Source organism: Abramis brama (genome assembly GCF_963993115.1).
Source record: "Abramis brama genome assembly, chromosome: 18".
Classification (NCBI taxonomy): Eukaryota; Metazoa; Chordata; class Actinopteri; order Cypriniformes; family Leuciscidae; genus Abramis; species Abramis brama.
In genome coordinates this window covers 4061965-4087696 of record NC_139980.1, presented here as the reverse complement: position 1 = coordinate 4087696, position 25732 = coordinate 4061965, and the positions used below count along the sequence as shown (strand labels likewise).

At 38.9% G+C, this 25732-nt stretch overlaps 1 protein-coding gene and 1 long non-coding RNA gene across 3 annotated transcripts in view; one reads left to right on the top strand and one right to left on the bottom strand.

The window, feature by feature from the left end:
• dse (dermatan sulfate epimerase) overlaps positions 1–24808 on the bottom strand; it is a 25490-nt gene extending 682 nt beyond the window's left edge. Inside the window, exons 1-6 of the mRNA XM_084091194.1 lie at positions 24650–24808; positions 21257–21724; positions 16568–16821; positions 8369–8608; positions 6515–6722; positions 1–3625 (exon numbers count right to left, since the gene is read on the bottom strand). The exon at positions 1–3625 is cut by the window's left edge and continues 682 nt beyond it. Coding sequence (XP_083947320.1) covers positions 1894–3625; positions 6515–6722; positions 8369–8608; positions 16568–16821; positions 21257–21678 — 2856 coding nt within the window. The 5' untranslated portion in view covers positions 21679–21724; positions 24650–24808 and the 3' untranslated portion in view covers positions 1–1893. The remainder of the gene's footprint in view (positions 3626–6514; positions 6723–8368; positions 8609–16567; positions 16822–21256; positions 21725–24649) is intronic.
• The window catches only part of LOC311068624, a 53131-nt gene continuing 36013 nt past the window's right edge, over positions 8615–25732 (top strand). Inside the window, exons 1-3 of one of the 2 annotated variants that reach the window (XR_014603409.1) lie at positions 8615–10355; positions 21893–22155; positions 22707–22858. This is a non-coding gene — a long non-coding RNA (uncharacterized lncRNA). Of the gene's footprint in view, positions 10356–21892; positions 22156–22706; positions 23325–25732 lie in introns of those variants that run through there. The other variant, XR_014603410.1, reaches the window with a different exon arrangement.

Here is a 25732-nt window from a genome sequence, read left to right as displayed (position 1 = left end):
AATTACTACAATGTGACCACGATTTAACTAAAATGAGGAAATTAATACAAATCTTAATTTGTGGCCACAATATACAGTTTTCCCCCCTTATTTCATGTGCAGGGCTCCGTCTTTCAAGACAAAGTTCCACAAAAGCTTTTGAGTCGAGGTGGGATGGCAAACTTGGCAACATCTGTTTGCTAATACTGGCTCAGTATTGAGAGTTGTGCTGAAGTGCAGCAGCACTGCATGGTGGAGTAGACAAACGTCTCACTTCTGTCTCACAGTGATGATCAGGGGTGGGAATCACAGGGTACCTCATGATATGATACACGATACCGATGATATCATGATACAGCAATTCTGCGATAATCAATATATTGCTAGACGATCCTTAAATGATGCATCACAATCTCTGTCTATAAAAACAAAATGCCTGTGAAAAGGTTGAGTGCAGGTTTTTTCTCTTTATTCAAGTACAAATTGTTAGAAAAAAGCACAAAAAGTTTTTCAGTTGGTAAATTAAATAGAAAATTTTAAGTAAATTAAACATTTCATGCTTGTACTTTTTAAAAGCTTCAACTTTTCTTTGTGTGTAAACTGACTCAACTTGTTTTATATGGATACATTTTAAAATTGTAAAATTTTCAAACTCTTTTATTTCAACCTGGGAACATCTCAGTGTTTACCAGCTTCTTTAAAATGAACCTGGGAATAGTGTTGTCAAAGGCATCAGTATTTGGTACTTGGGTATTTTAACATTTTAAAAATGTGACAATATCAGCATTTCCCCCTAGCGCTGTTGAGCAGATTCTTAAGCACCTCTGATTGGCCATTGTGTTCATGCGCTTAACATATATGTGACCCTGGATCACAAAACCAGTCACAAGCACGGGTATTATTTGTGGCAATAGCCAACAATACATTATGTGGGTCAAAATTATCGATTTTTCTTTTATGCCAAAAATCATTAGGATATTAAGTAAAGATCATGTTCCATGAAGATATTTCTTAAATTTTCTACCGTAAATATATAAAACATTTATTTTTGTGAGTGAATGCAGCACAACTGCGAACATAAATGAACAACTTTAAAGGCTTTTTTTCCTCAATGTTTCGATTTTTTTGCACCTATCCTAACAAACCATACATCAATGGAAAGCTTTCAGATAATGCATAAATCTCAATTTAAAAAAATTGACCCATGTGACTGGTTTTGTGGTCCAGGGTCACATATGTCTCTGATTGGCTACGTTTATCAACACTTCGAAAACATGTTGTAAATAGACATCATTGACGCTCTTCACCAAGCGCTTACACAGATACACACGGGAGCATTTGAAAGCAGGCATCTATGAATGGATCCCAAATATATCCACTGATAGATGGATCCACTAATAGACGCCTGCTTTCAAATGCTCCAGTGTGTATCTGTGTAAGCGCTTGGTGAAGAGCGTCAATGATGTCTATTTACAACATGGTTGTCCCATCAATGGTATAAAAACTGAAATGCGTCAAGACTGTCGACTTAAACGTGGTTTGGGCATTGATTATTTTACTCAACCTGCTGTCCTCCATTAAAAATTCTCTTTATCTTAGGCTAGTTAACTTATGGTCATTCATGTGTTGAGCGCCACCTCGAGGAGCCATGAAGTAGCAACGCTGCGAGCAGGAAAATCTATTTAGAGCCCCTTATTTTATTAATTCAAATTTCGATATTTGGCGCCAGCGTATCGATTCTCGTATCGCATGGAGAAGGACAACGATATATCGCCATATCGATATTTTGTCATGAGCCATGTACCGTCCACACTGATGATGCTTCATTTAGATGCACTGCTGCTGCAAACAGGGATATTCCTCCAAAGTACTGGCGTCAACACTTGTGGCGTATTGCGCCACAGGAATAGTCGGTCAGCACTGTGTTTGAGAGCAGGAGGAGTACAGCCAGAGCAGGATGAAGCTGTCTATGAGGAGGATGCAGTAAAGGCATCGCTGCGTGTGCAAACTCTGCGCCCTCTGGAAGCGCGTCAACAGCACGGCCAGCAGGACAAAGAAAGTGGCTATATTCATAATGAGGAAAAGGCGAATGTACGAGGTGGTGCTAAACACATCATCACTCTCTGCCGTAGCCCCCACGCGTACTTCTTTGAATTTCCGGCCCTTTACAAAGCCCACTTTTCTGCCCTTCCGTAAATCACTGTAATCAATGAAAGCCCTCGAGTCCCCGTCCGCCTCCTCTGGAACCTCCTCATAGACGCGCTTCATCGTCCGCTGCCTGTCCTTCTTCTCACTCGCCTCAATTTGAGCAAAGATGTCTGGAAGGCTGTCAGAAAGGCTTGCCTTCTTGCCTCCCTTCCCCTTCCCCTGCTTCTTAGAAAGGGAAAACATCTTCTCAATAGTCCCTGGTGTCTTCCTCTTGTCTGAGGACTTGAGGAGGCGCTCAGCAGTTTTGTGGAAACGGTCCGTGTTAAGAACCCGTGAAAGAATGTGCCTTTCCAGCTGTTGGAAGACTGGTTTTACATGCTGAAGATTGTCCTCCACAACATTAACGTACTCCTCTACTTCCTCCAAGGGATGCACGTTTACCCCTGTTGTCCTTTCAAACTCCACTTTCTTTTGGTCCATCAACACCGTGGCCAGGGGTTTGGTGGGAACCTCATCTGTGAGCAGATAGATGTTGTAGGTGTGATCCCTGGTGGCCAGATAGATGTCTAGTCTCTCTGAGTCTCCATGCACGCTGAAACTCTGCACATCCACTCCGGACCCGAAGAAGACGTAGGCCACTCTGCTGATCGGGTACCTCAGTGGCAAAGTCACATTCACATAGTTTGAACCATTATACGGGTATCCCCGGGGGTAGCTCCTATATCCCACTATTGCCTGCTCACTGCCACCCGTATCGTCCAGCCAGAACATCTTGGACGTTTCATTTCCGTGTCTGATCAGAGCACCGTGAACTCCATCGACTTGGGTTTTCTGGAAGGGCAGGTCAGTGTTGTGGAAGAAGGCGCTCATGCTGTGTGTCGAGCTGCCTAAATGCAGCTGAATGTGGTCCACCACCAGCAGAAGCTCGGGATGAAGCAGGAGTAAGTTCCTCTGAAAGTTCTTGATCTTCAGCTCAGGGTTGTAAGCTGCATGACCCTCCCCACGAATATACACCATGCCCTGCCGCTCCAGAGCCGCCTCCACCTGACCTTGGCAGTCTGCTGCCAGACCGTGCTTATACTTCAGCCATTTTGAGTTGCAAGCCTCAGTGACTTGGCCTTCCCATGGTGCAAAGCAGCTCTCAGACACGGCAGGCCCGAACATGACGGCATTGTTGAGAGAGGTGTATTTGGGTCCATACAAAGCCTCTGTGACAAACGGGACTCCATTCGGAGCAAAGGTAAAGGAGTTCTGGTCCGGGTGCTCATGGCCCGCATTAAAGTTTCGCCACCCTTTGATCCAGTCTTTGTATTTGTTTTGGTGAACAATGTCGAAAATAGCACGTCCGCCAAGCTTCCCCGACTTAAAGGACAGAAATGTGTGGTTTCTCCCAGCAGGAAGGGCACTTCCATAGGTCACCACTCCCCAGTCTTCGAAATAATGCAGACGGGATGTACCATAATCAGGAGGAGGGGTGGGTTGCAGACTGGCGTCATACCTATACAGTGAGAGAGGCACATTTTGTAGTTAAACCACAATACACAAAGTTCTAGTTCTCGGATAATCAGAAAACCTTTCAATTTGGTTTCAGCTCGACCTTTTCTCAACAAGTGGGATTTCAATCCCAAATAACTCAAGAACTATTTTTCAAGAGATGTATTACACCGCCCTGCATAATATTTGCCGAGTTAAATGATCCAATATTTGTTTCTTACTAATTTTGTGGTGCTGGTTCCAAAAATAGTGCCTATTTTGCTCTAGCGTGTCATGCTTTTTCGCAAAATATGATGTGCAATTTGTACCATTTTTGCTTCAGACGACAATTTGTAAGGTGTAGAAGTCTTATTATCCCTCAATCACCAGAATAACTGCCACAACGACATAATTCCTGTCTTCCTCTGAGCTGGCTTACAACTATTTGTTCAATTCTCAGATGATTTTCACATGTATGACATAATTTTATACCTGACAAAAGAAAATGCAAACATGACCCAGATGTTTTCTGCTACATCCAAACATTAGCTGCATTTACATGGACCCTAATAATCTGTTTGTAATCGGACTAGAAACACTCGGAATAAAAAAAGTCACATGTAACCACGTCAATCAGAATTAATTGGTAAGTAAAATTTCTAAAATGAGATTGAATTAAAAAGCGAAACTGGAAAGTTCTGCGCATGTGCAATGACGTAGAAATGGCGAAATGAATTGTTGTTGAATACATTATAATATAGTACAATAAATGAATCTCGTGTCAATCTAAAATTCATATTCCATTCATCATGTGCACCTTGCATCAGTACCAGAAAGTAAGCTTGTGACATAAATGCACACATTAATCAGATCACTTTATTTAGAGCTCATGTAAACACAGTTTGGAACAAAAAGTGTCCATGTAAACATGCTAGTGACAGAAAATGACAGATTTTGTGAAAACATTTTTTTTCTAAACTTCTGTTTACATGTTAAGTTTTTTGACATTAAATAAAGTATTCGAACACCCATTTGCAGACTTTACAGTAAGTTAAATTATACATTTTGAATACTTTTTTGGCAATTATTTCCAAAACCTTTTTTTATTTTGATAAGTACATTAAAGCTGACATATATAAATATAATTTGGAAAATATTATTTTAATTCTAGTTCAAAGTTTTTGAAGAAAAAAACTATTCACGATGGAAAGATTTTATTGATATTTTTTTAACTCAGCTTCATCAAATTATGTAATATTAGGTCTACTTTGCAAATCATTTTATTGATTTTTTTTTCAAGATGCATATATTGATTACGAATTTAACACTTTGCATTAAATCAGCTTTTCCTGTATATTTAAAAGCAGGAGAAATTAGATTTTGATATTTTTATTTGTTTTAAATATATTTTGCATAAATTATAGTTACTACAATTTATAATAGTGTAATATATTATGTAACAAATATTTTTGTGGCTAGGAAGGCTTCTAAAGAAAGTCAAAGTACTTGAAAAGGGAAGTATAACATCTGTGAAATTTTGCAACATTGATGTTTGACATTTTACAACATCAAAAAAACTAAATATGCTGAAACATCGTGAGTTTAATAAGTAATGGCTTCCGACAACCATGTTTAGCTGGGAAAAATAATATCATCAAAATCAAAGCTTTAAAGGTCCCGTTGCATGCGATTCCATGTTTCAAAGTTTAGTTAGTGTGTAATGTTGTTGTTAGAGTATAAATAATATCTGTAAAATTATAAAGCTCAAAGTTCAATGCCAAGCGAGATATTTTATTTAACAGAAGTTGACTACAAAAAACGGCTCGATTGGACTACACCCCTCTACTTCCTTCATTAGTGACATCACCAGAACCGTGTTTAGACTAACCTCCGCCCACAGGAACACAGGCGTATTGATGGCGAAATGTCAACAGACGGTTGATGTTTATCTATAATTGGATACCGCAAAAGTTTAATTCGAAGTTGTTAGTTTGCTCTGTCCATTTCACCACGGACTGTTTTTCTAACCTGGGATAATATCAAGCAGGCTTCTCTCAGCGTTTCATACTGACGAAGGGGGCAATTTCAACTATATTCCAGCAAGCGGTAAGTAGTGATTTAATATGGAAGTAGCGATCAACTTAACATCGTTTCTCTTAGTAGGATGAAAATAATCTTACTTAAACTGTGATTAATATACAGAAAGCGATCAAAGAACAATCCCTTTCCAGTCGTCCAAGCTGTCAATCAATCACACAGCGCGAGTTTATCTGGACACTTGCCAAAACTCGTTATGAAATAAATGACGCTGTTACACTGCACAACGAAGCTCTTACTGTATTTATATGCCTCATGTTTGCATTGGTGAAATCATTAGTGAGTGCAGAAACTGCGTTGCAATGATAAGATCTTTTTTCACGCGATCAACAGACTGTCATCTGCTCAACGCTCACTGCAATTTTTTATGTGATTGAAATAGATCTAAATACTTAAAAAACTTCTCACGATTCGTTAATCCCGATAGTTGTAATAGTAAAAACGTATAATAGCTGTAATAGTAAAAGTTTTCCAGATAGTTCCACATGTAATGCCAGATATTTCATATGCAAGCATGTCAGCCAATCACAGCAGTGGGCGTTTACACTGAAGTCTCACAGCAGACACGCCCCTTCAAACAGAGTGTTCAAACCAGGGAATGAAATCAGGCTAGGAAATATGCCTTTTATTTCTAAATTATAACAATTTTTGATCTAAAAAACATACTAACATTATAAGGGCACCCCTGGAAACATGATAAAATAATAAAAATAATCCATGGAATGGGACCTTTAATCCTCTTTGAGGATTACATACACAGTATTCTAGCGAAATATTTGTAAAAAAGCTCTGTGCTCAGGAACACAAGAAGTCTTACCAGAGGAACTCAGTGTGCAGAGTGCACCAGCGCTGACCCTTCCCCGCCTGTCCCGGGCCCTCCAGAACACGATTCTGTCTGATCACCTCAGCCAGCCAATTGCCACTGCCATTTCGCATGACGTACCGATCCAAAAACACCAGCTGACTCTCTGGCCCATAGAACCAGTTATAGTTGGAATCTGCGATTGCAACGGTTCTCTGAAAACCTGCAGGAGCAGAAAATAATACACTGAATCATTTAAAGCATAAAGGTCAACTAAAATCTCAAGTAGTTGTTCATACTGATACATACAAACCACACAATAAGTAGAAGCCTCTTTGAGAGCAGCAGAAGTAAACACTTTTTAATTAACGAGGTTGGGTGAAGATTAAAGAAAGAGCAGCAGTTTACTGTGAAACGGAATATTAAACCTAGCAACCACTAGAAAATATTTACCTAGAAGGAATCACTTGTGTGTAAAAGAACGACAGAAGTGAGCACTGTCTTTAGAGGGCAGCCTTTAACTAATGAGAGTTTGATGTTAGTATTTTCACCAGTTTGTTTTGGTTTCCACAGAAAACCAAAACCCTTGTTGTTACATTGATATAAACACAGAAACGACTAAGAAGAGGCCATGTGGTCTTGACAGACTGCATCTGTGTGGATTCTCAGAACGGACGACTGAGAGGGTGTATTGTGGCTGCTAACCTTCTCCGTCTCCTAATTTTTTGCTTACGGATTTGGTTTTCCGCTACAATAAAATGGCTTTTGGCAGGAGGTTGCAAACTATCCAAACCTGACTTGTCTGTAGACACACACAAACAGCTCGACGGCTGTTAGCTCTTTGATGTGCACAGAGAGCTATTGTTGTTACAGTTCATGGCCTGAGCTTCGGTTTGGTTTTGGCCAGGTTACCTGGTCATGGCTTTAAAGGGTTAGTTCAAGCAAAAATTAAAATGATCGCATAATTATCTCACTCTCAAGCCATTCTAGGTGTATATGACTTTCTTCTTTCAGCCAAACTCAATCAGAGTTATATTAAAAAATATCCTGGCTCTTCCAAGCGTAATAATTGGAGTGAATAGTAAAAAAAGTGCATCCATCCGTCATAATGCTTATAGTTTATAAAGTTATGAATATGGATATTTTTCTTACACAAACCCATCGCTTCACTTCAGAAGGCCTTTATTAACCCCTGGAGCCGTATGGATTACTTTTATAATGGATGGATGCAATTACTATTCACTCCCAATACAAAGCTTGGAAGAGCCAGGACATTTTTAAATATAACTCTGACTGAGTTTGGCTGAAAGAAGAAAGTCATATACACCTAGAATGACTTGAGGGTGGGTAAATTTTGGGATAATTTTCATTTTTGGGTGAACTAACCCTTTAAGGTGTAAAAGGAGTTCATTGCTTTGACTGGCATGGGCAAAGCACTTTATTACCACAATTGTCAGCTATTAACATTTTTAAAGGGGGGTCATATCCTGAAAACTTTTTAAATGTACTATGGAAACATACTGTGACTTTCAAAACTGAAGATGCATTTATTGAAACCAAGCTGCGAATTTGTTCAAATGTAACTCAGGCTTTGCAAAGAGGTTGTTATTGAAAAATGGGGCAGCACAAAATAAACTGGACCCTACAGCAAACCCGCAGCACACATAAAGTAAGCACTGTTACTCAAAAAGGGCGTTTATATACTGTAGATGCTGTAGGAAGGTACAACAGGCAGCAGCAAAAAAACATCCTAAGGGTCAGAGAGAGGGTGAAAAATGATGACCAAATCAAATAAAACGTTTCCGATATGACCCTTTAAAAGTTGTGCTTGTAAGATACTACACAGAACCAGGCAGAGCAAGGCCTTACCAGGCAACAATGTCCTGTAGAGAAAGGCGAAGTGTTTGTGCAGCCAGGGATGACTGAAGTGGCCGATGTCAAAGTGCCTCTGCACCAAATACATGTACTGAAAGAGTGAACGAGTGGTGTACGTCCCATAGGCCACACCCTCGTACAGAGATCCATCCGTCACATCTTGGAGAAGCACCATGGACTTTTCCATGATGGAAAGAGCCTGTTTTGTCCAGAGGTATGCCTCCTGGAGGTATCCTGAAATATACAGAAACATAGCAAGTATTACATAGAGAAGAATTTGTTGTGATTAGAAGGTCGTTTCATGAAGCGGCTGAGCTTATTGCATATGCATTTGTAGGAGTTTCTCTTTCAGACCCAAAATTTATGGGAGGAGAGTATTTAAATGAATCATGCAAGGTAATTTACTAAGGTTTGCGCTAGCCATTATTTACCACCCAAAAAGGCATGTCCTAAACCAGACGCTAGTTTGCGCTGCTCTTGGTAGATTGTGTTGGTCATTATGGAAATTATCCGGCTGCATCTGTGTACTTTAATTAGATCACGTGCAGAACTTCCCACTCCCATCTGAGCTTTTTTTGGAGTTGCGCTTTCACGCTAATTTGCCCTGTTTAGTAAATCTGGCCCTTAGTATAAGATAGTAAATATTTTTGCAGAAACCATCATGCATTTTTGTACAGGATTATTTGACAACAACTTTTGAATGGTAGTGTAATTAGTTTTTTAATAGTAGAATGGTAGTTTTTATTTTATTTCCCAAAAGCATAATCTTTGCCATGTGTCTCACCTTTTATTTGCAGCCATGTTATTGCATGATTTTCCCTTACTTTGCTTGATCTTAATTACGTATTTTGTCCCAACCTAGCTGTTCCCTAGTGAACTCAGTTTTGCAACCCTTTACTACCTGCCCATTCTGGCATATTTTAATTCATTATTATTATATTATAAATTCTGTCTAATACATTTTTGTTTATTGGTTAAAAAAAAATCAAATAAATAAATAAAGTTTTAAAATGTATTTACAAATTTTAGTAACAAGTCAAAATCATAGCTTTGTGGGCAGTGCTCTGTTATATAAGCAGCTGCGCCTCAGGCAACCACAAAAAATAAAAATAAAAATAAAAATGAAGATATTTTAACAGTGATTTTGCTTTTAAAGTTTGAATATACAACACATGTTGCAATGGAACATTATAAAGAAGCAAATATTTTAATAATTAGTCATAATTAGTAATACACCATAAAACAGACACAAAACCGTCCGTAATATATATTGTTTATCAACGACAACAACATCAGTCAAAACAGGACTAAACAGTTTCATTCCTTAGATGGCGTAAGGGAAAACAGCGCTCATGTTTAGAGAGTGCTGCTCTGCAATAACCCTGGAATAACCCTGTTTTCTGATGCGCACGTAAATGGGCTTGTGTCAGCAAAAAGCAGTTCTTTGCTGTTATAGCCAGCTCATTTCAGCATGTAGAGATCATACGGAAACCACACTGAGTTGTGTTTGATGGTATAAATGATGAATTGTACAGTTTATATTTATAACTCTGAGAAGCAGAAGGCAAAAAGCAAACCTTCCTGTACTAATATGAGCTAAACTCTCAAATAGCTCTCTTAATTTCATGAAAATGTTTAAAATGTACCCCCAGCTCCTCTGCCTGCATGCCTGGGTGAGTCTGAGAAGAACCACATAAATATTTAGACCACATCTCATCAGTTTGAGTAATAGTGCCACACCACAGGTTTCCTGGAACACAGTAGGTCTACTGACAAACAGCTACTGTCTCTAAGTTACTCTCACACACACACACACACATATGACCACACACACCGGTTTACAATCAAACAGGAATTACCCTCAGTGAACAACAACATTTACACAAACATGATATCACCTACTCTGTGGACTGCAGAAACCCAACAGCACACAAGCTGGAGTTTTCAGATCCGACTGCACCATATTAAGCAAACATTCACGGTAAAAAACACACTTCATTCTACAAAGCCCTTTATCTGTTTGTCTAAATAACTTCTTCAGTTGCTTTTGGCATTTTTTAAATCGACAGTCTTTGCCATGATTGGCAGTCTTTTTCTAATGCAAACAGTCTATGAAGCACATAGTATGCTCTAATGTTCCAATTTTAGTGCTGCGATTTTTAGCTCAATGAAGGTATGGTTGAGAACGGGTGTGTTTGGAGAGTCAGACATCACACTACTGGTGCTATTTTTGCTGTTTGTTTACTGTGCACATTTGACAAATATGCAGTATACAACCAGAGTACACAGCACAATGCACTTGATCTTGAATTTTAATTTTGGGTAAATTATTTATGTAATAACCCATCTTTTCAAAGTTCTGTTACCACGTCTAGCATGGTCTACACAAAACTACATATGTGTTACAGGCTGGATTTAGACTGATTCTGAGTGTTGTTGACATTTTCTTCTCTTGTGAAAAAGAAATACACTTTAGCAAACTTTTAACAAAAAAAAATATATTTTAAAAAGATATACTAAAGTGTGAACTGAATGTCATGTATTTTCGGACACTAACAATGTTGTTTATAATTAAATGAAAATGTATTGTAGTTTAAATTTCATTTAAATACAGTTAAAGTGCTTTTTCATCCACATATTAGTAGAACTTAAGTACATCTTTATATGTAATTTCATAATTCTGTTGCCTTTGAAATATGGTCAAAGTATGCTTCTGAATGTAAAGTTAAATTTATTTCTACTTTGTATATAATTGAATGTACTGACAAGCATTTATGGTAAAGTTAAATATACTTTATTGTCATTTCTATTGAAATTGATATCAATGGGGCTATATGTAAGAATTTGCATGTATTAATCGAGAGTTGCTTTTTATTGCCAATGAGCAGTTTGTAATTAAACTTAAAAAACAAGACTTTTTCCCTGACTTCCTAGGTTGTCTATGAAAGCCTGTGGACTGATTTTATGTGAAGGACTCGGGACGTTTTGTGACGTTTACACACGCTCCCGAAAGCTTCTCTTCCGTTCAATGACACATGAAACAAATGCTTATACAATGTTCAGGAAAAATGCCAAAAGAGCCATTCTGTACTGTAATGTCAATGTGTCATGCAAAGAAAAGGTAAAATTAATTTAAGCTATCGTCTCACATAGCCTGATAGTCTATACTCTCAAATTTTCTTTATAATCAAACTATCAAAACAGTGTCATTTGAACGACCTCATCTGTCAACATGATGATGGTAAATTGCAGAGCATTTGTAAACATATCCACATCGCTATGATCAGATGCTTGCTTAAAGGGATGGTTCGGAGTAAAAGCAACCTAGGGTCCTTTGCACCATGACCTCGAGCCAAACACCCCCCCAGAAGCCTTTTTTCCCTTGGTCGGACATTATTAAAGTTAGAGCTTATTTAGATAAATCAGCCGGATGGCTTAGTGCAGGCTCTAATGGATCCTAGGCTGTATCTTGTAAATTACCCCACTAATAATGCCCGGAATGGTACCAAACTTCTACAGTTAGGTTCTGTGCTCATAAAACGAGGCATTGGAAAGTTTGTAAGTACATCAGGAGTTTATTTAAATAACACTTGCTTGACGGCTCATGCTACTGCTAACCCGGACGTCAACGTCACTTCAGCGGTTTGGGAAAAGCACGTAAAAGTCCTGGCAGAAAGCGAGTGTAACAAAGGTATTTCCGACTTATTTTTACTTAAGCAAAGGACAAAAACAAAAACAAAAAAACCCTTTGCCGTGAGTATATCTGGGTCTTGAATCACGCTCAGTCTCTTGTGTGTTACGTATGCACGAGTGCGAGCACGAGCAATAAGTTGCTGGCTGCAGTTCCATTAACGGCCACCAGTGTCGCTAATAACTTTAACTTTAAATGTAATATTGAATAAAACACTAGTTACTGTAAAATTTGAATCAAGTACTTTTCCATGTGTTCTATGTTAGTCAACATCAGAATAAATGTACTTCTTTAAAGCATGACAAAAAGATCTTAAAACAATTATTTAAAACCTTTTAATTTCACATTATTACAAAGTGCACTTTTTAAATGTGTCTTTAAGTGGGTTAAGAAACAGTCATGAAAGTGTGCTCTCTTAAGTGGACTTTTATTTCAGTAATACTTTACTATCTGCATACGTTTCTTTTATTTTTATATACTTTTAAGAATTGAAGTTCACAACAAATGCACATACAATTAAGCGCACATTTTTCACAAAGGTGACTTTTCCATCCCATTCATATAACCCATTTAACGACCCAAGCTCAAGTAATATCATTCTCAGAAGTCAAAAGTAATCTCAAAGGTGTCTTCTTGAAAGCTGTAATGGTCTCAGTAGATCAGGTGAAGCTCGTTCCACTACGGTAGAAATGAGAGAGAGAGACTTTATACCTTGTTGTGATGGAACCACCAGACGGTGGTAGAAAACAGATGCTTAGGAGTGTGATGAGGTTGGGGAATGCCGTTCAAGTGGAACCCCCTATGGCCAAAATCATAGCCTTGTATTTTATATGAACAGCTACAGATGAAGTGAGACCAAAAGAGTGTGATGTGGGACGTTTTTGCTTGACTGAAGATCAGACATGTTCTAAATTGTGAAACTACAAAACCAGGCAGCCATCAAAAAGTTTAAATGGCAAATTAATAATACAAATAAAACACTACCGCCAAATTCATGACTGTTCCGACTAGTGCAATGTATAACTGATGGGTTGGTTGGGATTACAAAGAGCTCTGTATACACAAAGTTCATTTTAAGAAATAGTTCACCAAAACGTAAAAATTCCGTCATCATTTACTTACCAATATATCGTCCCAAACCGATAAGTCCTCCATTCATCTTCGGAACACAAATGAAGATATTTTTATATTTTTGTCTATCCATTGAAAGCCCACACAACTAAAATTTTGTCTTTGACACATACAAGGTACAAAAAGACTTTGGTAAAAGTAATCCATACATGTCTATTTGTACTTTCTGATGCATCAAATTCATAGTTGCATGGACACAAGGAAGTCTAATGGGTTTGGAACAACATGAGGGTGAGTGATTATTTTCATTTTGATTTTTGGATGAACTAATCCTTTAAGGCACCGTTCCTTCATCCAGGCCGATCTCCACAAACCCACATAATTGACTCTGTATTAATCATGTTATTTTATACAGAATCTTATGCTATGAAACAGAGCAGCTTGGGATGGGAATGCTGGGAAGAGCGGGGCAAAAAGAACCTCCAGATATTTGGACAGATATGAGAGAAGCTGTTTCAAAAAGTCAAAAGGACATACTTTCAGGGCCAGAAACTACAGATTATGTTATGAATAGCTGCAGGGGAGGAATAAAGACAGAGAGAAACACAAAAGAGCAAGAGAGTGAGGGGAAAATATCAGTTCTGAAATACTGGAGTCATGTGGTGAACTGCTTCGCTGGAGAAATAATTAGGAAGGCTTAAGTTCAGCTCTGCAGAATGACCCTGAGCAGCCTTAAATTCCAGGCAGGAATGCTGAGCGAGCGGGCAGACCCTTCCTTCTTCAAAACGTGTGTGTTCAGAAGACTGAACTTTCTCCAAAAACCGTCAGTTTACTAGGGAGTAACAGATTGTCCACAGATTAAGAGCACAGAATTTCAGTTTCACTTTGTATTAAAATGTAATAATCTAATTTAAGAAGTGCTGTTACAGGATTTTATTTGGGGTTCAAAAAAAGGTCTATCAACAAGTATGTGAGGTATGTTGCCAATTATTATAGAACATCATTTTGACTAGCCTTGAGTTTATAAATCAAACAGGCTTACAGTGATGAAACTATATATTGGGCAAGACATTCTTGTCACGACACCGTTTTCGACTAAAAACGTGAAACTTTTTATGCGTTTTGACCGTTCGTTTACACGACAACAGCGTTTTGGGTTCCTGAAAACGCAAAAAGTTGGAAACGGGTTTCAAAGTCTCCGTGTAAACAACAAAAACGTGAATCTCTGAAGACGATGACGTCATGCACATGAGTATTACGTGTTCAGTCTGTAGGGTTTCATTGTCATCTAATGGCCTGGCGGCAGAATACCATAGACAGTAAAAGAAATGGACACAGCGACCCCATTGAGTTCAACGGAGAAAAGTGAAGTCAATTAGAAGCTCTCACTTCCTGACGGCTGAGCGACTGCGCAGACTCAAACTGAGCTTGACCACATAGATGACGTGAGCAACCCGTCTGTCTTCTAGTAGCTGTGCCGAGAGAAATCTGAATCATTCCCTTCCGAAACTTGCAGAGACGGAGAGTGTGAGTAGGAGCTGTCCATGAGCATGGAGCAGGAGCAACTTTTGCTAAGTATTCTGATTAATTATTTTGCCTCCACGTCCCCCCGATTGCCCGCGAGCTTCTCCTTCTGTCCATACGGTAATCTCTCTACAGTGCGACAGAGAGTCGCGTGGTTATGACGCAATCATTAGCCTATTTTTACAAAAATTGCTTCTACAGGGCCATAACGTAAGATACAAGGTAATGGAGCCTTTTTATACATTTTCGTTTTTCTTTAGAAATAAATAATGGACAAATGGAGTCTTTAAACGCCTCAGATGTAAAGTTATTCGCTGTCAAAGTGACGCCAAAATGAATGGGAGTCAATGGAATGCTAACAGCAGGCGATGGTCTGCTAATCAATGGCGGCTCCCGGGGAAGCTTCAGTTTTTTCTGAAAGATTACCCCCTTGCAGAATACAGCACTTTTAGTCGTTTTCATGGATCCGTGTGAATAGGAATCGCTTTGACAATGGTGTCGTCTGTACGCGGAAAACTCAAACGAAAAACTTCTCCGTTTTAAGCGTATCGTTGTCGTGTAAACGTAACCAGTCACGTTCCGTTTGTTTTGTTTTCATTCATGGCATGTGGTTCCCTTTGTTTTAGTTTCCCGCCATGGATATGCATTTCACCATGGACACTAACACCATTCTTCACAGCTGTTCATCGTTTTAGTTAATCATCACTGTGTATTTAAGTTCCTCCCTTTGTCCTGTTCATTTGTTGGTTGATGTCTGTGCACTAGCTCACTGTTTCGTTTTTTGGCTTGTTATTCTGAGTTGATAATAAATCTTATGTTCTTTTAGAATCATCTTCGTCTTCTGTGGATCTAAGCGTTACAATTCTAGACTAGAGGAATCATATTTTTGTTCAATTTAAAATGTTATTTGAGCTTTTAAGTTGTTGTGAACTTTAGGATATGTGTTTCACTGACTGAACTCCTGTGGGTGAAGTCTAATCCATATGTACTTTACAGATATTTCCGTTTTGTCCCTTTTCAAGAATCCTTGTGTGTGACATGAAAATATAAAAGTTTTACAATCATGTCATAAGTTTATAATTTTGTTGGAACCGTGCACAGAAAAGGTCATAGTTCTTGACAATTCGTTTTTTTTTACTTTGGAATCTTTAATTAAAATGCCATAACTTGTTTTTGATGTATGCAAGTCCACGCTGCAGAAAAGCCATTCACACTCAGATCTTTATTCATTCAAGTATACAATGCTCAATTTTCACAATCCAATCCACAAACAATGGAAAAAATCAAGTCTCCCCCCCCCCCCCCCCCCCCACCCATTCAATAGCCGATTCACTCAGGAATATGTTACAATACTGTAGCTGATCGCTACTTCATACTTTAATGTTTTTGCAGTGCATTTCCAAATAGAACTCGAATTCCATGTTCATTATTTAAACACCAATGGCTGCATCCGCAAGCTTAGGCAGCTGACCACCAACCACAACTTTCAGACGCCATCCTTATTCTAAGGATGCGCCCACATCTATGATGCCTTCAAAAACCGATTAGATGAAGGTATCTCAGAAGACAGGAAGTGAAGCTAACATTGGATTCAGACGTGCCTTGATGCATTCCTACATCGGAAAGCATTCTTCGAAGGCAGCATGTTTAAGCTTTCAGACCATAAAGCCAGAAATAACATAAAGGTGATAGAACAGACCATTCACAGAAAAATGAATAGAAGAAATGGTAACGCTCAATTTAGCAGTTGCAGGAATGTAAGTCCCATCTTTCAGTTAATAAAGCTTTCATAGAGGCTGTTTACTTTAGAACTGGACCAGTCAAAAAAATAGAGTTTTCAACATGACTTGATGATCAATGAATTCACACTGTCTGGACATACAACGCTAAAGAAATGTTAGACTCACCTTGGTTCATGACCACAAGACTGCCAGTTAAAAGAGCAACACAATTGGTGGGTTGGTGGTTGTGGAGATACTGAAATCCCCAGCCGCGGTGGTAAGATTTCTCATACATGTAGCGCGAAGCGTTCCCGATCACCTGCAGGAACCGCTCCTGCTGAACTTTACTAAGGTACTCATATAGGAAGTCGTATGCTGTAGCGAAGCCAACCAGAGAGTGGGCTATAGGAACCTCATCCCACGGAGCATCTTTCACCATCCTGAAACAAAAGAGCCGTCTTTAAGACTTCGAAACATACTCTCACACAACATTAGTCAATTTTTTCTGTTTCTGTTTAGAGAGGTTAAAAGAACAGCAATTGCAGAGAGGATAGCAGTTCATATATGCTAACTAAACAGTTGACTGTTAACTGAATTTAAGTTTTTGTCAAGAAAAATACTGTAGATTGGTTAACAGAAAATCAAATTAGCAAAAAAATATATAAAAAATTAGATTATAGTATTATGTGGTACTTCATCCATTTGTTCTGTCAAAGAATTACAGAATTCCCATATGGGTTGGGGGTAGGATTAATTATGTTTATTTTATTATCACATTATTTCTAAGAATGAATGGTAACACATTAAAAAGTGACAGCCCTACTTTTTTCCAGTTTATTTTTAGCCGATATGATTTTTTTTTCCATGTAAAGTGGACAAAATACGAAAAAACATTACAAGTAGAGAAATGGCAGAAAAAAAATAGTTAAAAACTTGCATGGACTGCAAGTTTCATGTGTTACAGTAATGCAATTTGAGAACCACTATTTATAAGACCGTCTGCTAGTAGCAAATATATAACAGATTTTCGCTTTGACAAAGCAATGAAAGAGCAGTGGAGGCTGTAGATCTGAATCAGTGCTACAGCTATACCTACAATCTGGAGTGTGCGTAATAACACCGACAATGTTATGAGTTCCAGAAGCTGGAGGTTTGTGTTGGGCTGGTGCTGGTTGGCCACTACATGCTGGCGGCAGTGTAAATGAGAGTGCAGAACCGCAGCAGTTAACCCCAACCAACCAACCATCCACAGCAACTTAAACAGAAACATCAGCACTCACTCTGAGAACTCACTGGAGGAGGTGAGGAAAAACTGGCACTTTGAATATTTGGACTCGCAAATGTGCACACCTATGAATAAACCCACATTTCTGAAAACCAAAATATAACTCCAAATATTCAAGCAACAGAGAACTTAAATGTATGGGTTGTGCATATAACCTTGGTCCCCTGAATGAAGGAACGTGATGCTTCAGTAGCCACCATGGGAGCTTTGTTAAAGAGTGAATCTTTCCACAGAATCAGCCCACGTTTTAGACATAAAGACTGATGAATGATTTAATGACTCACTCAAGATTTGCCCAAAGACTGGAGCTAACTTATAATTAAGAATAAATGTCAGCCATGAACATTCGCAAGTGTGAAGACTTTGTCTTAGCTAAATTATTTAAGACAGCTGGAGATGTATCCTAACCTTGTAGTTAGAGCCATTTTGCAATTCTTGTTATGTAAGGTGGAGGCAGCACGCTTTCCAAAAAAAAGAACGAATGTGTTGGAATTAAATGATGACAGTGGAATCTGGGTCAATGTGATTCATAGTTCAAGTTAATCCATAGTTTTTTTTATTTTTTGTTGCTATTATGGAATACACTGAAATTAGATATTGTGGGGACAGCAATAATTAAACCTTTGATAAATTTGATGGACTACATGTCTTAGCTTTCAGAGGATTATGACAAGGGCTTAAACAACTAAAAACTAACTTTCCTCTTTACAGAAAGTTTTTTTTTTAGCTTCTTTATATAAAGCTCTGATGCCCTGCATTTTTTTTTTTTTACTTTTAGGTCAAACCGTAGAACTGTCCTATTTTTGAGGGTCCCCCCCCCACACATACAGTATGCTGTAAGTCCAGGTTCAAATCTGTAGTTATTTTTTGGCCATCAAATAGGAACAGACTGATCTTAATAAATCAGTGACACAGAGCAAGCGATATAAGAGGCAAGGTGAGCGTATAAGAAGCATCACATACAAGTTTAGACACATCAGAGGCAGGTCTGACTGTCACTCACATCATTAGAGGCTTTTGTGTTAGTAGTGTCAGAGGCAGGTTTGGCTGTGTCAACATTTTGAAGATATTGTACAGGAAGGAATACGGTGGAAAAATAAGCAAGTATTGTCAAGATAGAGTACTTAAGGTACAGTGACAATGAATACAGCAATCACATGTTTCGAAAAAGAGAATCCTTGTGGCCTTAGAAACATGGCATGTGTTAAAATAACATGTTTTCATAATAATAATAATGGTTTTTGCTTATATATTAGAAATTGTGGCCCTAAGTGACCTTACCTATTGCAGAGTGACAAAAATGATTTGTGCTTACGCTGGATCTGGAATAGTTTCTGAACAATAACACATGCAATCAAGTGTAGGCCAATATAAAAGGTGTTTATTGTGTTTCATCTGGTTTTAAGAATAGCACACTTGGCTTTACTTGAAGATCTTGCAACACATCTAGGTGAGAGTACATCTTTATAAAGCATAAGGAAAAATGTGTACCTTGAATGCAATGCAAGTCGGAAGCATCTGCCAAATGTATAAATCTAAATGTAAGGATATATCTGCAGAAAGTGACAAATGGCTGTATAGGAGAGGTTTTGCAGCAAATCCTTAAATACAGACTTGGAGAGTTTGGTGTGTATTTTAGCAATTCATAAACACTCTCTCATTCAGAACAATCTGGATTCATCAACATTAAAATGAAGATAAAAACAAATTTGTGTATATGCATCTGTTTGAATCTGTTTTTCTAAGAACATAAGTATACATGTTTCAGCCTGGAACATATTGTCTTAAGTTCTAAGAAATTCAATATGCTTTTTATGTTTATGCTTATGAAAACAAAATTGGTGTTTTGTGGCTTTTTCACTTAAAAAGTAAGTGCTGTCTTAACTGACAACGTGAATATTTGAGTTTTCCAGGTTAAATCTAGGGAAATTCTAATGGAAAAAGTGTGTTCTGGGTTGTGTTGCGAATGCAGATGAAGGGACAAGGCTCACAATACTGTGAACAAATACCTCACAAAACCCTATCAGTTGTTGCTTAGGATCATATTAGTGCTCAGCCTTTACTAAAAAGATCTAATGAATGTTTTATATTAAAGCACCTTGCAGGTGTAACTGGTCATACTGGCATTGCTCCAAGCGGGATTCGAACCAGCATCAACTGGCATGGAAGTTGGGCTCACCAACAAGAATGATAAAGACCGCAGCCACTAGCGTCAATCACTAGTGAACCCCTTTAGGCCGGGGCAGTGAGGTTTACTTGCATAGCTCACACCCCTAAGCCTCACTCCCATCCGGGTCACGGCACCAATGTAACCAGTTCTACTTGCACCGCTCCGAGCGGGATTCAAACCTACTCTATTGTATAAAGCGCTACATAAACAAACTTGACGTGACTTGTAGCTGATGCAAACATCGTTATAATCAATGCATTCTTAACTGCTTATTTATTAAGTGTTTATTTTGTTATTGAGAGGAAAGCATGCAGGACATATTTACATATTCAACTAAATGCCACTCACAGCCGCGTGGGTGGCGTTGGGATGTTTGCTAACCGTATTCAGCTGCTCAGGAATTTAAAACTTCTTTTTATCCATAAGCAAAGAACAAAAAAGTATATCGAACCTTTCCCACGAGTATATTGGGAGCTTAAAGCCCCTTAGAGCCCTGAAATCAAAATTTAAGTTATTTAGCTTTTAATATGAATTTGTTAGCCCTAAGGTAGTGAATAAGCTGGTGTGCTCCAAAACAATGACAAAATTTGCGTTTAGGAGATATAAGCATTCAAAACTTACAGTCCCTCACTTCCGCCAAAATGGATCACGGATATTTATGACATCACCGCGGACTTCAGCTTCTCATCACATCTTCTGTCCAATCAAATGCTCTCTAGAATCTAAAGCTCCGCCCACTATGCTATAAATACCACCTGGCCATAGCAACCGTTGACACGTCACAGAGCAATATGGGTTGCAGATGTGTATTCGGTTGCTCAAACGCTCGAGTTTTATTATATTTTCCAAATGTACATTGGTTAAGAATGCAATAGCTAGAATTTATTCACATCTCTACAATTGAATCAAACGTATCATCAGTGCTCAGATTCGCTTCCATGGTGCTGTCATCTATGAATTGCAGTCTGTGAGGTAAACTAAACGCTATTGGCTATTTGAAAAGGGGGAGGAGCCATTCAATATGTCCCGCCTTAGTTTCCTGTTTCAGTGGAAATTACGTCAACGCATCATACAAAGCTGTGCTTACCAAGGCACTTCAGTGGGACTTTAAGCATTTTAGCATAAGACAAAATGAAAACAAACTAAATGCAAAAAAAGGGGTCTGAATACTTTATCCTTTCACATATATGTATTGAATCCAACGTATCATGAGCACTCGGATTCGCTTCCATGGTGCTGGAAGTACGACTTGCAGTCTGTGGGTGAACTAAATGCTATTGGCTATTTGAAAATATTCAATATGTCCCGCCTTAGCTTCCTATTTCAGTGGAAATTACGTCAACGCATCATACAAAGCTGCACGTTCCAAGGCCTTTAAGAAGCACACCAAACACACAAGCTCAGACACACATTATTTTACCAGTTGGGCTGCACAGCCATGCGCTCCATGTACTCCTTGGCTACATCCAGCGCACCGGCACGGTGCGGGTACAGCATGCAGAACATAGAGAGCAGGCCTAAGTTGTTCCCATACACTTCATTCCAGCGGGCACTAAACTCAGCAGGGCTCCAGGGGGGCAGGTACACCTCCGGTCGCTCCAGTATGGCCTCCCCAGCCTCCCGGATCTGTCGGGCCAAAGCCTTGTGTGTCCCCACTGCTGCCCGCTGCAGCTCCTCAACCTCCGCCTGGCCGAAGTACAGCATGGGGTGAGTTCCCTCGTAGTTCCCTCCAAGGAACGCAATGCCTCCGCTGGGGTCCACTTGAGCCAGAGCCGGGGATGCCAGAATCCACAGTGCACTTATAAAGAACACTGTTGGTGCACCACGGGTGTAAGTTCTCATTCTGGCATCAGAGAGAGAGAGACCTCATCCCTTTGCTCCCTCTCAGCTGAGGAGACAGAAAGAGAGAGAGAGACGTTATTTTCTCTGCGTTACACTACAGGGTCTGAATGCCTGCAGTAATTAGACCCAGCTGTAGGCCTGATCTCTCACTGGGTTTGTGCACTTTTTTTTTTAAACAGAGATGAAAGTTCACTATACTGTTTTTTTTCGACAGGCTCAAGGAAACCCTGCATGCCTGAAAGCTTCCAACATTCAGCACTTAGAAGCACAATTAGTCAGAGCTTTAAAGGTCAACATGTCTGTATGAGAGTCTGAGGAAATGTAAACCACTGCTGTTCTTGAACTGCTTTCCTGAACACTCCTCCACAACCTTCCATACATTGGCCAGACAAAACTTACGCCGTCGAATTGAATCAATGATGTTGGTTGAAATGCTCAAACGAAGGGCTCGAGGATTGGCTGGGTATCATGATCCAGGTATAAGCCCTGCTGGTAGATGCTGCACCCATTGATATATATATATATATATATATATACATAGATTCCTCATTAGCGTCTGTTTCTATGGGCCGCAGTGTGAAAGTCATCCGCCATATTGGAACAGTCAAAGCTTGTCCGTGAACACTCGAGAGCAAATCTGCAACCGAAGTTAAACTCATGTATAATTATCTATATCTGCAATAGACTTCATCAGATGATTTTGCTAAACTAACACAATACATTAAGACGAAGGAGTCAGCTAATACAACATTAAAACATTACCATAGTTTAAAAACCTGTAATATTAAGTACATATAAAAAACATGAACCATTCTCACCTGTGAAAGGTTATCCCATTTCTTCGGGAATTTAAATCTCGGAGGTTTCACAACCAGAAACTGCGCAATGTTATGGCATCATTGATTCTTACATTGAGTGACGAAATGCTAACTGTTCCAAAATGGCGTGCGCACAGACGTGACATCTATGTATACATATCTACGGCTGCACCATCTAGTTCTAAGAATCTTCTCCATCTTTCTCCATAGAGTCCTGGAGGATCGAGTCCTAAAACCCGGAAACGAGTTAGCACTCATGAATTTTTTAAGCTTTTATGCGTCTTGGAAAAGGTGCTTGCTAACAAGTGCCTAAATTGGACTACAGAGGTTGTCTGGGACATTATACATCATCACGCAAACAGGTAAACTCATCTCACTAGTTCACTTTTACAGCCTTGTTGTGTTTATTCTTGTGCTCTTGCAAACCATATAACTAAAGATTTCCAACTTGTAGATTTTAAATAAAGAATAGAAGATTTATCGGAAGGTTAGTGGTGTTGATGCTGAAGTCATGCAACCATGGTCTAGTTCATTTGTAGCCTAACTTTAGCTTTTACTTCTGGTGATTGTATTTCGACTTCAAAATTCATAAATGTTGTGTTCATGTGTGAAGATTATTTTGTAGAACGTGAAAGATTCATAAAACTTTTGTCGGCCACAGAGCTTATATTCTGCAATAATCCAAAACCCAAAGGAAAAATCCTGTTGGCCTGTGCACATTTTAATGTTTAACATATCTTGATGCAATTTTCCTGTGGTTCCAGATGTCTTATGCTTTTTTTACACTGTAAGTTATTGGCTCCATATAATAAAAAATATCTGATAGTGTCATTTTATTTGCCTAGCAATTGCTATTTAAATGTATGGGAATGCAAACCAATAGCTTTCTCCACGAATCACAGACCTCCTTGGCTTGGACAAACAAAGCCACAGTGTTGAGGAAGTCAACCTACGAATGGCTTACTTATAGCTGACTTGGCATACCAGCTGAGAAAGGGTAAAGTAAATTAAAGGTCATGAAACTGAATGATTAGTGGGACCTTCAACAGATAGACATTCAGTCCCAGAGAATACTTACTATTTATTTGTTTTGATTAGCTGCTATTAAGCCTGTTATGCCTGAAAACACTTAGAGCTAACTAATATTTAGCGAGTTCACCATAACCGCGTCTTTCCAACAGCCGAAATGTGAGCTCTCTGCTTCTCCTGACTGACTAACACGCCGCTGGTCAAATGGAAAATTAGCTGGTCCAGTTTTATGGGGTGTCTAGACGTGTCCAGCGCAGCCGGTATCTATTACTCTTGTCTTAAAACACACACACACACACACACACACACACACACACACAGACACACACACTCAGACAGACACACACACACACACACACACACACACACACACACACACACACACACACACACCAGACAAAATAAATCAGCCTTTACTCCAAATATTATATTCCCATCTGTTGCTCAACATTGCGGCAATCACAACTTTTGTGGTATGAAGAATGTATCACTTCCTTCCAGTTAGCACTGCGCTTATTGGATTTCTGATTACTCTTAGAAAGCAAGGTGAAACCGCATAGGGCAAGTCACAGCAGTGGCCCTTGACCCCTCAACCTCTGCATTCCTGCTAAACACATGGTCAAACAACTAATGCTTACATAAGCTGTGTGTGAAGGATCTGAGCACACACACATTCAAAGATGCAGAGAACAGGCTTGTTTCAATCCAGTTTGACTCTTAAAGAGAAGCACATTTGTAATGGACTTCTATAAATCTACGATAGAAAAACACATGCTATGAGATATAGAGATATCTAATTATGTTCCATAGATAATTCTGTATTGTTTTCTATATTGTTAATTATATCCCTTTTTCATAAAAAAGAATGACATTTCCAATGACTGCAAGTTACACTGACAGACCACACAAAAGTCCTAAACTGAACGATCTATGAAAACAAAGCACTTCTATGAATAAGGCGCTTAAAACCGAAACTAGATTTAAATAAAGCAATTTAACAAATGTATAATAGCCTACTAATAACAATAAAACTTTTTCTGTCGATTCTAGCGCTCTTTAAAGTTGGCTACAACACATCAAAACTTCTTTCAAATCGGAAGGAAAGTCGCATTGAGCTCCGTTACCTCTCAGATCCACTTGCGTTATCTTAACCTTCCCAAAAAACGCCGAAGTCATGGGTCTCATGCCTGATGGAAAGCATCCGCTGGCCTGGTATTGTTTGTCGTCAACAGCCTCGCAGAACCGCAATCATCTGCGCAGAAGAAAGTCAGCAAAACCAGCGTCACATCTGCCGGAGGAGGAGAGAGAGAGAGAGAGAGGGAGGGGAGATATAACCTATATTCATTTCCCCCCGTGTTTTTCACTCTCTCCCTCTTCAGTAACACTTACGCTTTCATTGCAGCCTGTAGCCTATAATGCTCTATATGCACGCGCTTCTATCACAAAGTAATACAACCTTGAACAATTGTATTTCACTGTAACTACATCGTTGAATACAAAATACACTACATTGTGTAGCCTATTATAAAATATGGATACATTCATAATGAAGCAGGTCTATGGGCTAGTCGGCATGAAATACTGAGAATATGAATTTTGAATTCTTCTTGTGGAATGACGTTCTATAGACCAACGATCATTGGTAACACTTTACAATAAGGTTCATTAGTTAACAACCTTAGTTAACATGAACTAAGAAAATAAAACAATAGGCTACTTCTTCAGCATTTATCTTATTAATTTCAACAGTTACTAATACGTTATTAAAATCAAAGGTTGTATTTGTTAACATTAGTTAATGCACTGTGAACTAACATGCACAAACAATGAACAGCTGCATTTTTATTAACTAACATTAACAAATAATAATAAATACTGTAACAAATGTATTGCTCATTGTTATTTCATGTTAGTTAATACATTAACTAATGTTAACTAACGAACCTTATCAAGGGCGTAGATTTGGTTTGAACATTGGGGGGGGGGGGGGTTGAAGTTTGGGTCTGCATATTTTTCATGTGATCATGGTATAAATATTGGGGGGGTTGTAATGCATAGATTTAAATATTGGGGGGGGGGGGGGGGGGGGTATCTCCCCCCCAACCCCCCCACAAATTACGCCCCTGAACCTTATTGTAAAGTTTTACCAGATCATTTTGATTCTTTTACAGTTAGCCTTAGGCATCTTGGTTTAATAATATTTGAAA